The sequence below is a fragment of the Pagrus pagrus genome, assembly GCF_965226575.1.
Source record: "Pagrus pagrus genome assembly, chromosome: 1".
Taxonomy (NCBI): Eukaryota; Metazoa; Chordata; class Actinopteri; order Spariformes; family Sparidae; genus Pagrus; species Pagrus pagrus.
Genome location: NC_140185.1, coordinates 25,186,523 through 25,201,670, shown reverse-complemented (window position 1 = coordinate 25,201,670; position 15,148 = coordinate 25,186,523). Strand labels below are relative to the sequence as shown.

General features: G+C 39.5%; 1 protein-coding gene across 1 annotated transcript; it reads right to left on the bottom strand.

Annotated features, from left to right (window-relative positions):
* Window positions 1-224: 224 nt before the first annotated feature.
* Window positions 225-12,736, bottom strand: LOC311271088 (C-type lectin domain family 18 member A-like). Its single transcript, XM_084376536.1, has 12 exons — window positions 12,602-12,736; window positions 11,531-11,622; window positions 7,189-7,422; window positions 6,973-7,070; window positions 6,362-6,483; window positions 5,107-5,214; window positions 4,901-4,993; window positions 4,312-4,418; window positions 4,061-4,190; window positions 3,811-3,907; window positions 3,211-3,302; window positions 225-356 (listed from the first exon to the last, which is right to left on the bottom strand). Exons 1-12 carry the CDS (start codon window positions 12,726-12,728, stop codon window positions 319-321), a joined length of 1,338 nt encoding a protein of 445 aa, XP_084232662.1. The 5' UTR covers window positions 12,729-12,736; the 3' UTR covers window positions 225-318.
* Window positions 12,737-15,148: the final 2,412 nt, after the last annotated feature.

The window sequence follows — 15,148 nt, the reverse complement described above, 5'->3', positions numbered from 1 at the left end:
TTAATGACGGCTGACTAAATCGATTTGGAGGTCACACGAGGCCGGAGGATGGAGAGATACAAGAGAAACGAGCAGAGATGTGTGACAGTGAATGGCAGCCCTTTCGTTCGAACTGAAGCTGATCTCTCACAAGATATTTGCAGAGAATGAAACAGTTTGATTTAATGATAAAACACATAAAACATTTAACATTACAACATGTACAGTATATACAGTACATCTAAACTACATTGGTCCATTGGTGCAATGAATGACAAAACATTGAACAACCGCGGCCGCTGGCACAACGAACATGCGATGCGAACTTCATGAACAGTTTCACCTGCCGTCCTCCCACCGGGCAATGTGCTCTGCAGCTGTGAAGTACACGTGAACACACACATGACATAAACAATGCAAACATGTATGGATGCACATGCACATGCATAGATAATGGGGAAATTATGTTATGGGTTGATAATACGAGTCGATGACACAAAGCCAAATTGCTTTCATTGACTGAAAAAGCGCAGCATCTACACACTCAGATACAGTAGGTAGCGGTATGCAGCTTTAAAACCAGAATTGTTGAAGAAGTGTAGAATTTTGTGGTATCTAGCTGTGAGGTTGCAGATCACAACCAGCTAAATACCCCTCGTCTCAAGAAAAACACAAAAAACAAGAACACTAAAATTAGTCTTGTGAGTCAGTATTTGGTTCATCCATTTTGGGCTACTGTAGAAATATGGCGGTGCAACATAGCAGATCCACTACCTCTGCAGATATAAGGGGTTCACTCTAAGGTAACAAAAAAGTATTCTTAGTTTCAAGGCGATTATACACTAATGAAAACATAATAATAAATATTCCATTTCTGCCAATAGATCCTCCTAAATCTGCCCAAATCCTACATACTGCACCTTTAACTACAAAAATGAAAAAAATCCATATTGTGCATACTTCTGCATATATACAGAGACGTGTGTAGAAAATGTGTTTGGTGTCGTAAAATCTGCAGTAATTCTTGAATTCTACCCAAACCAGACTGTGAATAAACTGTTAATAATGTTCAACACGACATGCGAGACAAACAACTGAAGACTCCTTTTTATGCAGATGGCAACACATAACGCACAGACAGTACTCTGGAGAAACATAGCTTAGTGTCTGCCTCAGGCTGTGTGATATCCACTTATCATTTTATTACCAATTAACACAAAAGCAGCAATGAAGGCTGGAAATTACTCTGACGGGAGGGAGGGATCTGCACGCTTTTAATCAGCTGAATTTATGCATTTCACTCTGTTGCTTCAGTAAAAATGTGCTTTTATTTCAAAAGGAAGGGTGAGAAAATGACTGAAGAATATTCACATTTAGCTTTGGTAATGAGCTCTATATTACTGTGGCTTAACTACAGCTGATATAATCCCACCCTCCAGCCCTGTCTTGATCATGATCTATTGGTCCTGTTTAACACTAACATAAACTACAAAGAGACATTAAAAAGGATTTCAGAAAGCAGGTTGTTAAAAACGTTGTCCGAGCAACTCTGACCACATTCAGAGCCGATCGCTCTGCGTGATCAATACCAGATTATGCACCGACCACTTGCAAAGACACAATCAAGTGGGAAAAACTAAACATCTGCCGCCACCTCGTTCCTTACGATCAATCTAAGTGGTATGTGTGTGTCTAAACACCGCCGGTCTTTGTGTAGCTGAGGTATATTGATCGTTCAAGGGCTCTTGATGGCGGGCACTCTGAGTGCCATTGATTTAAACTGAGTGCCATGTTTACATGTGTAGGCAGGATCACACACACACAGAGGCTTCAGTGTTGTGTTCGCTTCATTCATGGGCACACTGGATTAACATTTTACACTCCACCCTGCTGTGATTATCAGCGACAGAGGCTGTGAAATGGGTAATGCTAATTATCTGGACACAGTAGAGCACAGCAGGTACTGAGAGTGACGGTAATAACTCTAAAGTGCAGCCATTTTTAAATCTGAACCTTTCAAACACCCAAACAAAACAAAATGTGTAAAGCTCCATGATATTTTTTATATTAAAGGCTCAAACATATCACTCTGTGTAATGTTAAAGGCTCTGTTGTAGAGCAGAACTAACCACCTGTTAGCTTGCGGATTTTAGCCATTTTCAGACACTGCTTTAGTTTTCTAGCCCTTACATTTACTCGATGAGTCTGACTCTTATTGCTCTCATAAAAAAATAAAAACTTGAACAACCATATCCAGTAAACAAACATCCACATAGTTATTGGACCGGGGAGCCCACTTGGCTCATGAGCTACACTGTGCCCAGTATTCTCTAAACTGTCATCTCTAATACAGACATAACAGTGCTCTAAAGTATAATTTAGAGATATATTATGTAACAGTGCTGCATTCAAATTGTCCTGGTTTTGGTTTTCAGTTTAGATGTTTCCTGTTTTATTTTGTAGAATTCATCCTCATGTGTCATGTTGTGACTTTCCACTTCCTGTCTTTGTTTCTTTCCCGCACTTTTTCTGTGAACACCTGTGTTTCGTTTGTTAATTAGTCCCTGTGTATTTAATCCTGTGTTCTTTCCTTAGTCTTTGTCCGTTCGTCTATTTCCCCACGTCAGTCCTGCATCTCCTGCGGTCTCTGTTTCTCCTGTCTTGTTTTATTCTCGGTGTCCACTGTGTGTGTGCTGTGTTTGTTCCCCACTTTTAACTTGGTTTGCACTTGGTTTGGTTTATGTTTTGTATTCTTTGATTCTTGTTTTTTATATCCTTCTGCCTGTTTCCCTAGTTTTCACCTCCACTGCTCGCTGCTGGAGTCAGATTGATAAAAAGGAGTGAAGATAAATCTACTTTCAATGCCAAAAGTTAAAAGTAATCTCTTGTTGTTGTTTTTTCAGTGGAGATTTAAGAGGACCAGCCAGCCTCCCTTGCAAGTCATCTGTGGACATGTTGCTGGATTAGAAGAAATGCAGTCACCATGCCTTAAAATGTGTGTAGTTTTCAAAGGCAAGAGAAAAACCTATTTGTTTTTATGCCCAAAGTATGTCAGCATTTCCTATAATTGACTATATTCCTCACACCACATTTGTAGGGTGACACAGTGGCCCAGTGGTTAGCACTGCCGCCTCCCAGCAGGAAGATCGCACTGGAACATTGGATGGTCATTTGTGCAAAACATCCGCCCCCTCAACACTTTCATCCACCCTCTCACAGAGGGAGACTTACCATGCTGGCAAATGTATCGGTTGTGCGTTTTACAGCGCTGGTCGTTCCAGTTAAAGGCACTCGATGCCTGCAGCTCCACACAGTTTCCAAAGCTGGACAGAGAGAAAGAAGGAGGAAGTAAGAAAACTTTTTCAGAGAAGAAGTTTTTTGTAATTTTGTATACATCGGTGTGAAATTGAATTCATTTATACTTGTATAAATATGTAACTGCTCAGATAGATAGATAGATAGATAGATAGATAGATAGATAGATGACCTTAGTGAGGGAGACACAGAAAGACAGAGACATCTAGTGGTCAGGGTGAAGGTTGCACTGTCTTTGTTAGTTCACACATAAAAATGTATGTTTAATAATGACGTTAGCTATTTCTATTGTGTTTTTTCTGATACAAATTGCTATTTAAAATCCTGTTTGAGGTGAAATCTGAGATGAAAACAAATTAAAGACCAAACTATAATACTCTCTTGAAATGATCTTAGCCTGCAGCTGCCATCAAATAAGTAATTTTCTACCTTTCAGATGATCTCCTTTTAGTTTTTCTGTGTTTTTGTTTAGCTCCATTGCAGCAGCCAATGTCTGTTAGTGAATGTGTCTCTCACCCTTGGTTGTCAGGTTGCCCAAAGGCAAAGCTGCTGAATAGAGGGATCTCTCCTGTGTCCCAGCGAAATGAGTCTTTCAGAGGCTTATATGTCAAACCTGTGGAGCAAAAACATTGCTGTTTTATCCGTGCAGCATCACAACAGCCTCCACCTGGCAGTACATCTGGACAAAGCAACAGCAGAGTCTGCCGCTGTTAGGAAGCATTATAATATTTCAACATTTATTAGGATGACCAAGATGAAAAACCACCTATCCAGAAGTTTCGAGTCTCAAAGTCAGTGTTGGTGACCTCGTTGTTTGTCTCCAGCTGGCTGAGATAAAAGGCCAGGATGTCCTGAACCTTCTGATTGTGGATGTGCGCTAGAATACCCCCTCGTTCCTGGTGGTTGAAACAAAAGAAAAAGGCAGAATTGAAGTCTTTGTATGTAGATTTATATGCCGTACTGTGGCTGCGGAGCTTGTTTCACTCTCTCAGTGGGCAACACACACCTGGCTCTCACCTGACAGCGACTCTTGGCTCCGTAGTAGGTGTCAGCTTCTGAAGACACCATGAAGCAGTCACCGTCTACCATCACATCACAGCTGTGGAAGGGAAACTGCACTTTTTCTGTCGGGACACAAGACACAAATGAACAGTGATGTCGCTGACCATGCATCATAGCTCAGCTTTAGTGAACAGATGAACTCTAATCTTTTAAGCCAGTGCAATTGGAAATGTGGATGAAATCTGCAGAATAACTATGTTTGGGGAGATTAGTAAAGAAACCAAAATCAACTTGCAGAAAACAATTTTTGCTTCTTATTTAACCAGAAGATATGAATCAACAGAGATACTTTGAGACAATTAGGTTCAGACCTGCGCCACTTCATCTTGATATACACTGTAAATCTCATAACCACGATTTCACCACATTTTTATCATGTCACCACACTCCCTTATGACAAATACAGAATTTAGCAGCAACCAGATGGATTTCCGCAGTATGTGTTCATGATTAATATATTGAATATTAATCTAATCTGTCTCTCAGAGTACAAATTGCTGAGGTGTATGAAAACACAAAGAAGCATAAAACGCACTGCACTTGCCTGCACACTCAGCACCACCATAGCCAACATCACACACGCAAGAGCATTCTTCTTCTTTGAAACGACCGTGTACACACTGCACGCTGCACCGAACTGAAAAACAGACGCATGGTGACACTCTGTCTCTCTACTTTGAACATTAAGGTATTCAAATATGAGGCTTGATACTAAAATGTGCTGTAGGTGTGTGTGGTGACGAGTGGTACCCTGGCAGAGGCGTCCGGTGAAGCCAGGGTCACACTTGCACTTGCAGGACGAGATGTTAAGATGGCCGTGCTGACCGCAGCTCATACGACACGGATTTCTTGGGATCTCTGATAACAAATGTGCATGCACACCAACAAGCACACACATTAACACACAAAAAACACAAACATTGCCAAATGAACACCTGGAAATTGTACATCTGATCGTTTTGCTCAGTAAGCTGTCAACACTGCGGCAGAACTATTCTAGGTGGAGGATATACACAGGATATTATTGTGGAACACTCCAGATACTTCATGAATCATTATTATTACCTCCGCCAAGCAGGTTGTGTTTTTGGTTTTTCAGCAGGATTACACAAAAACTGCTGAATGAATTTACATGAAATTTGGAAGGAGGGCAAAGGGTTGAGTGAGTTTTTTCTCCCATTCTTTATCATTTCCTTAATTTCTCGTGAATTTAAAAGATGGATCTTGGTGAAAAAAAATCAGGCGTGTTAAGGTGGTTGTTATCTATGAGTGGGCACAATTTGATGCAGGTCCAAATAAAAAATCTGGATCTTGCAGATTCAAATGTGTTTTACTGGATATTGGATTAGGTCTGATTAAATTAAAGGGGACTGTTGGGCCTTGGCAGAGGTATGCGCTCTACTGGTAGCCACTCATAGTGGCTAGTAACTAGTTATTATTATTATTAGTTTCTTGGTATAGCACTTATCAAAACCAGTGCTTTACAACAAGCACAGAAATACACCAATAAAATACACAGTAAGATATGGATATACAGGCTGGGACGAGGGATAGAAGAGGAAGAACACCTATAACAATGGATTCATAAAACTATATAAACACCAAGGATAAATGTGAAAACAATGTGTCAATTAAAATATAGCAGTGCAGTACGCTGTAACTCAAACAAGAAATAATAACCTAAACATTTAACACTGATTTTATATATAAAAAAAAAAATAATAAGTCTTCAAAAGTGATTTAAAAGTATGGCAAACATGCAAAAAAAAAAAAAAGTCTGGGGGAAAGTGAAAAGATTTCATAAGCAGAACGCAGTAGTAGTGGATCTATTACAAATACAATGACTTGTATGTCTGTTTCAGTGTTTTATGTGGAACGCTCTAATGACACATATTCATTTTATAGACTAAGTGCTCCCTCAGAAAGATGTGAATGTCCAATTACTGCAAAAGTTGTTTCCGTTCTGTAGCAATTTACATACAATATATGCATATATTAGTCTTACCACATAATCCACCCACATGGTCCCACAGTCTAAAGCAGCCCGACATGGAAGAGGTGCAGAGAGAGCAGTACAGCCCCGTCTTATAGGGCATCACCAGCCGACCGTTCACCTCCCAGTTACCCCTGCAGCAACACAAATATATATTGCAGAACATAATACAAACAATCGAACAAGATCTGGAGTAGTGGCAGGGGGGCTAAAACCATATTAATCTCCACATAGAACTTGACTTTACAAAGTAAATAGTATTAGTAAAAAATAAAATTACTCTTTCTCTCTAGATGCAGGGACTTGCAACCTTGCATACAGTATACAGCAAGTGTTGCTGTTTTCAGCAACATAATGATTTGTGAGCTGGACTGAAGATTAAACTGTCGTATTTGGTTCAGAACTAAGTATTTTGTTCTCAGATAAGGAGGGCGACATAAAAAAAATGTTGTGTCTGACAGGGTTTTACAGAAAAGGAGGGACTGACTGTCAAACTCACACACACATCACTCTACACAGTGAAGATCAACATTCAAACATAGAAACAAGAAGAAAAATACATTTTTGACCAGAGGGGGACTTAAACATTTTCATTTTGGATTAAAAAAGTTTGTAATTGTTACCCAGGGAAATATGCACAGACAAACATTTCCAAGAGGTCTCCTCCTTTCAGACACAGCTGGCTGGCACAGCCTACGTGACTCGAAGTGGCCCACACCAACTACACAACAACAAATTCAGACACACACATCAGCACACACAAATAAAAACATCTCAGGTGTCTGTAAAAGTACGCCTCCACATAAACACAGGTACAGTTTGTATCTGCTCGTTGATACCTGTGTATAGTGCTGACAGGAGGTGTTCTCTCTACATTCCCCAGTCGAGTAGAGAAAATCTTCCCCCTCCTCAAACCAAGAGTCGATGGCGTCAGAAAATGAGGCGTCACCGTAAGCAGACAGATGTGCGTTCCAGCCAATGTGACTGAAGGATGAGGAGTGCTGAGGGGCGACGTCTGTGTGACACGAGGCTGCCCGCTCCTTTGCAACTAAGGCCAACTTCTCATTCCACTCCTATAGAGAGGATTATAATATTATAAGTTATTTCGCAGCTTTAATATTTAACAATTTACAATAAAACTTGTTAAAGGAAAATTGAATTTTTTTCCACATATTAAGGTCTTCTCTGGCAGTTTCTTATGCTTAATAGCACAATAGCTGTAGTAAATTATTATTCAGGATTGGGATCTATTAAACCCCAATTAATTTTCTCCTTGTCAGTTTATCTCAGATTATGTTTTATTGTGTACAGTTCTGTCAGATTTGACCAGTAATGTTTAAAGTTGGCAGACGACCTTGTCACTAGTCCAACAACGGCCCACAAAACTTTTCCTGCACGTCCAACATTTTGTTCATACTGACGCAAACTAAGCAGTTTAATTCTGCATGAATAATGAAAAATTAATTAGCAAATACATCAATAATTACCAACGGAAAACTTTCATCCCCGCCTCATTTAATGATCACAATATTGGGATCCGTTGTACTTGAAGTTCAAAGCACCTTAAACTTGAAACAGAGGTCATCTTGTACCTTACCGTCTGATTAAAAGTGGATGAAAGAAAAACTATTTGGCATGAAGGTCAATGCTAATAGTGCATACGTGATTTGCTTTACCCTCTTAGTCCTTTTCAGGGAGCAGGCAGAGAGACACTGCAGGCAAGCTGCCAGTCCATGTCAGGGCCAACAAACACAGACTGACACTCATTGTGTGCTGCACTTGTATAAACACTTCACTTGGTGGCACATTTTCCAAGATTTGCAGTGGCTTATTCAAATAAACAACACAAACTTTCCACAATCACTCTGCCATGTTTGCTGTAGTACAAACATCGCTTCAGGTTCTCTTGCTGTATAAAGAGGCAACAACATGAGGAAAGTTACAGGTTACAGAATAAATAATGGATCCACGTCGTGTACGCATATCTATCCAATATTTATTCTTTATTCGTTTGCACTATTTCTATTGCTTCTTTGCACTGCTGATACAACACACAGAACAACTGACTTGAAAACAGACTCTTTGGTGTATACTTATTATGATGTTGGCCATTGGTGTTTTCAATATACTGTATATACACCTACTTTCTCTGCACACGCTGTACAGTACTGTGCTGCACCGTTTGCCATTCCTGATTCTTTACCTTTAACTTATTTGTTCAGGTCTCGCTGCCTTTGTTTCTAGCTGTATGTCTATTTCGGTGTAGTTCACTGAGAGTTATGTAAACTGGAGTCAAATTCTTTGTATGTGTACACTTACCAATTCTGATTCAGATTCAAGTTCTGTAATAAAAAATATCATAAGTCAATTAAATGAAACAAATGATTGAAGGTGAGTGGTCAGTTTCAACAGCCTACAGTATATTAAAGGTTCATAAGTTATTAATGACTTTATCAGAGGTCATTATTAGTTAGTTAATTTTATTATTATGCTTTACTTAGTAACCCATTACAGTTAAGTAAGGGGTTATATTTGGAAAATATTATATTTGGAAAATATGGGTTATATCTTGGTTAAATATGAAATAAAAATAAAAGAACAGCAAAGTACAAGCACAAAGGTTGAGATGTGAAACTGCTAAAATAAACTTAAAGCAACATTATGTAGAAATTGGTATTTTATGCAATATGGATTTATCATAAGAAAGGTGCATGTACTGCTTATAAACCCTTTATAAATGAATTCATATTCCTAAATCATATTCCAGTGTGTGCTTACATTGATGTGCATTAAAGATGCAACATCCACAGAGTCTAGTCAAATGTCTTTTCACCTTTCAACTTTTTCTGTGTGGTTAGACAGAGTTTGGGAGATTTGACACTGAAGTGTTGTGCAGAAAGGCGGAGAGTTCATTGTTCACTCTGCTCTCTGATGTCACACTTTGATGCCACCAGAGGAGTTTCAGGTCACCGGGCGATATTTCATCCAAGACGTTTCATTTTAAAGCATGTCATGTTGCATCAGCTGTGGGATTTGAATGTCTCACGGAGACAGATGTGTGTTTAAACTGCTTTGTCTTCTTTGTGCCACGATCAACAACTGCTATATTGTCACATACTGAATTAGATAAATTATTAAGCCCCATATTTGGCTTTGTGCTATTTTATTCACGCTGTGTGGAAATAAAGTGTGAAGTTGTGAGAGAGATTAATAAAATACAAGATATATGATTTACATATCAAAAGTCAATATGTGAACTCTGAAAGCGATGGCATGACCTCAGCTTCTTAGCCCTCAAAGAAAACCCACAGACAGGGCATTGGGTAAGAAAGAGAGGCGCATCATTCATTCCTAAAATATGATTATTTTATCTCAGCCTGAAAGCAAAGCCTAAAGGACTATATTGTAATCACTTCAACACAATCTCACCACAATGCTCACTGGTTGGTTTCTTGGTTAAAAAAAAAAGCCCTTATTCAGATATTCACAAACAGAGCCGAAGCCTTGAGCCTTTTAACGTTTATCAGTAAAGCTCTTTAATATGCCTCTTCAGCTCGGCAAAGCTTCCTCTGAGGGTTTTCACAGGGAAATTACCTGTAATACCAGAGTTGTGAATGCAGAATGATTATCCACATCCTCCTTTTCTCATTACCGCCTTATCAGTTGAGAACAGTTCGGCGAGGCTGAAGAGCAGTCGAAGAAAGAGGCTCAGTCTGTACGGGTGGCTTTGAGGATGTAATCTATGACAAAGTGACAGTTTGCCCTGGCACAAATCTCATATTAGGCCCAGAGGATATCTGGAGCATTGTGAATTTCATAATCCGTCGTTACCTCGCGGTCATAATCACATGCAGGCGAGACAGTTGTGCAGATAAGAACTGTACGGCAGGGCGATAGATGGAAGAAGATAGGGAGGGGATTTAGCTGGAGTGTTTTGAAGAAAGTGGGATTAGAAAAACCTGAGTGAAAAATTATTAGTAAGAATTGCTGCACATTCAGCAACACCTCACCACAACCTTTTTACTGGTTTTATCACCCTGTCTCCGCCCCTTAAAGAGCCCCAGCAACTTTTTTGTCTGGACAATCTTAACACCTCTGCAATGTAAAGATGTAAAGCTTGATTTTTGGGTCCGCTGCAAATTTCTATGACTCACCATGTAACAGGAAGTTGCCGTCGCTCGACTACACATGGTTGAATCTGCTCTAAACTTCAAACATTTCCTAGGAGTCCCGGCCTGAGGACATCTACATGCCTATCGGGGGTCATACAGGTTGTGCCACCAACTAGCAACAGAAACTAAACCTTTTTCTGACAATCATCATTTCATTTATATTTTATGGGTGTGGTCTCCCCTCGATACACTTGACTAATTCGTCCTTCTCTAGCTCCACATAACGGGGCGCAGGAAGTCACATTAAACTCTTTCGCACAGTGACCAACACACATGATAATTCAGAAGCGTGTTGAGCGGTTGATGTTCGGCAACGAGGCCGCAGCTGCAGCAAGCCCTCGCGCGCAGGGGTGCAAGAGCCCTTTCAACGCTGCTTGCAGCCTTAATTGATTTTGGCCTTGTTCTATCACTCAGTCTGCAGAAGAGCAGAACAAATGGTGCACTTACACTAGTATTTCACACTGTTCAGACTCTTGGCACTACAAAGGAAGACAGCTTAACTAAAACCCTTTTTTCATCCAGCCTTTGTTTGGTGATTTTGCTTTTTAAAAAGGAATATCTTTGGGTGAAATAACTAGCGGTTATTGTAGGAATGCCGTGCTTTGCCTGTGACCATGCTGCTAAGGTACCGGCAATAGTTAGAGAGAACAACGTGAGAAAAAGAAACTGAAACAACTTTCTGGACTGTTGTTCTCACTGTTGGCCTCTCAGAGCTGCTGGCTCGCATCCAGATCTACACGTCTGATCATTACTGGCACCATCACCATCATCATTACTGTTTTTTTTCCAGGGTAGCTGAGAGCTTGTTTGAATTCAGAAGCATAAGTTTGTAACACGCGGCCAATATCTTTCACTTGTGGAGAAGGAGAGAGTCTACAGTACACAACACTTGAGCTTAACTGGACTGTAGACTTTCAATATGTGGATAAAATGCCTTAAACTCACACTGACGCCACAGCGCTCCTACCATTCAAACACACAGTAGAGACAGACAATAGATGCCACAAACCATTTTTTGCATGTTCGCTGCCGTGGGCTGGACTCGGCTGCGCAGCCTATTGTGCTGGGCAACAATCTGTGAGTGCTCCTTCACCCCGAGCCCTGGAAGAAAAAAAAAAAAACAGTAACGCTCATTTAGTATACCTCTTACTGCTGTCTCTATGGCAACCAAATTCAAATATGTTGGCGGGATGTTTGAGTGCGTGTGTGTGTTACAGTTTCACTCACAACTCTAACCTTAAGAGTCAGTTGGGTTAAACACACAAAACTCAACAATGGTTTTACAGTTTTTGTCCTGAACTGAGACCTAAAATCAAAAGCCTTAATCAGCTGTTAATGTACAAACACACATCAACAAGCATGGGATGTTTTAAACCTATATCATTAAATTCTCTGTTGATAATTCTCCATTAAATAAAAAGTCACTGGGAAATGATTAACGACCTTTTTTAAACATGCCAGTATAAATACATAAAGAAAAACAATACAACACAGTTGTAATTATATAAAACTTGCTTTTGCAGGAGATACTATAAATAATTATCAATTCAAATGTCCCTTTATCTGTTTATATACACATATAGGTTTATATAGTGCTTATACATAAAGAGGTTAAAGCCACCGTCCTTTGCAGTCTTGGAAGTCATGCGGAATAAATCCTAAAAAGCCCTAAATTATAATCATAAAGGCATATTTTGGATTAACAACATTTTTAGATTAGACTTTGATCTGTTTGCCAACAAATTCACTCTCCACCTTAAAGTTACTTATTACATCTGAGCACATTTCAAGAGTAGCATGTCAGCTCCAGAGATGGGTTAATAATTTTGGCAAAGGAGCACTGCAGACAGTGACAGAAAAGTTTGTCTGTTGATGCCCTGCCAGATGGATGTGGACAGCTAAGAAAAAGTCCACTTGAGTCCACAGCCTACAGGACAGCTACATGATCTAACACAGGTTAAACAATAGAATTTAGGTTTTCTCATCACATGCTATCTTGAAAAACACATTTTGTTTTGTGTGCAAGTTAATGGAGTTAATGTCTGGACAACTGACACCTGACTTGTAGTGTGTTTTTTACCGGCGGTGCTGGAGGACTTGTGCAGGTCCGGTGATGAGCTGATAATCCGGTTCGCACAGATAAACAGAGGCAGCAGAGACAAAACGAGCAGCAGATCCACACACCGTGAAGCAGTGACAGACTCCATTGTGAACTCCTGAAGAGTCTCTAACAACAGTGGCCGCGCGCTCTCCTCTGCACTGCCTCCCTCATCTTCTCCTCCCTCTTTCCACTTCAGCGCAGCGCACATGTCTCTATTCACAGAGGGCTCCCTCTCCCTGCAAGGACTGTAGACTCACTGCAGTACTCAGGTACTTTACTCAAGTAAAAGAAGCAATACTGCACTGTGAAACCACTACAAGTAAAACGCCAACAGTCAGAACTGAAGTGTATTATCAGAAAAAACGTACTTAAAAGTAAAATCTGCAGAAAAATGGCCCCAATCAGTGTTTTATTATTAAATGTTTTGCTGTTGGGTAGTTTAACCTACAGCAACACATCATAGATATATCACATATATAGATAGTAGCCTGCTTGAGTAAGAGTCTTAAAGTATCTGATATTAAATGCACTTAAGTATTAAAAGTGCATTATACATATTTACATGTATGTTGTATATACTGTATACTCTGGGTCGACTGATTATTGGATCCAATATACAGCATTTTTTTGATTATCAGAATCCAATGTCGATAAATAAATTAATTTAAAAATGCTCTGTATTGGCCCTGAACAAAGGTAACTTGTAACTAAAGTTATCAAATAAATGTATTGGAGTGGAAGTATGAAGGGGCAGAAAATGGAAAATGAATGTACCTGGTTACGTTCCATCACTGTTAACATCTAATCCAAGCTTTGTAATATATTATTTTTATCTTTTCTTTTGTAGGAGAATTTTCTCAGCTAATAAACAAACACTTAAATTAAAAAAAGAAATTAAACCTTAATTGAAATTGAACAAATTTTGAGATGAGAGGCCGACCTGGTTTTCACTGGGTTGTAATCTGAAAAGTAACTAGAAATTAAAGCTGAAGAACAAATGTAGTGGAGTACAATGTACAATATTTGTATAGTATAAAATATAAAGTATAAAGTAGCAGAAAATGGAAACACTCAAGTAAAGAACAAGAACCTTGAATTTCTAAAGGTATCCAAATACAGTAGTACTTAGTTAATTTCCATCACTTCATGGAGGAAATTATAGAAAGTTCAGATTGACCTAAAATAAAGTTTTCATCAATATTTAGGGCAAAGTATTTTTGATCCTGGACAATGTCTGTTTTGGAACAAAAACAGCTTTAAATAAATTACACGACTGAACCACAGAAACTTCCTCTCTGCGCTATATTATGCTTTTACTTTTGAAATAGATTTAAGTGTGAAGTGTTTGCTCTAAAATGTCACCAATCCATGTAACAAAGTAATAACAAAAAGCAGGAAATGCTCAAGTTAAGTACAAATATCTCACAGCTGTGCTTACTTGAGTACAAATATAAATTACATACTAAGCCTACTTTCCAACACAGACAGTCCAGTTTTATTTTGTATCATTTCATACACTGGTAAACTCAATGTGCTTAATAAGACAGAAGATACAGATAAATACTCCACAAAAATAAAAATAAATTTTCAGCCACCCGTACAACACACATTCATTAAACACAGTTTTTTTAATAACCTTGTCCGTTTTTCTATTTCACCATTCACACACACACACACACACACACACACACACACACACACACACACACACACACACAGACACACACACCCGTACGCAAGTGTGTTATTAGTGCCAGCCAGCCATTGTGGTCAAAGACATATAGTTGAATCATCTCTATCATCATTCCCTGATGACTAACAGAGAGCTTTTTCTCTTTGTGAAGCATGAGTGTTCATCACTGTTAAATGAGGAGAAGTTTGTTTTGAGAGACTGGTGTCTGTCATTCAGATGAGTCACTGGATGAAGCTTTAGGGGCAGACTGAGGTGCAAGAGTTAAGTTTTTTATATTATTTTTCAGCGTGATATTTTTCAGATATTCAAGTGCAGCAGAATGTGAGGCGGCAGAACTTGAAGTTGTACAAAATGACCAGACAGGTGTGAGTGTGGAGAGGCACAGGATGAAGCTGTCTGGTTTTAAACGGGGTGACAATATCTTTTTTTTTTTTTTCCGGACCCAGAGTGGGAAGCATGAATCATGATTCGCACATTGTTGGGATGACTCAGAGTCTGGAGATGGCTGCAGCACAACACAATAGACTCCCACTTGTTTGTCTCCCCTGTGGGCCGAGTGTATTCTGTACTGAGGATTCTGTCCGCAGGCTGCCCAGTTATTTCTTATCTCTCTGATTTTGCTGCATCAGCAGGGGACTGTCTGACCCTTGCTGAGCCAAACACAGTCTGAACTGGGTTCAGTCAGACACAGCCACCCACCAAGATGATTTCAGGTGAATCCAACAACCAAAGGAACGCTGTAAGCTCCTTTCAGACTGAGCTCAAAGCAGCACTCAAGAGCCTGAGCCTCCTCATTACTCTTTGAACTGCAGCGCTGTCGGCTGCACACACAC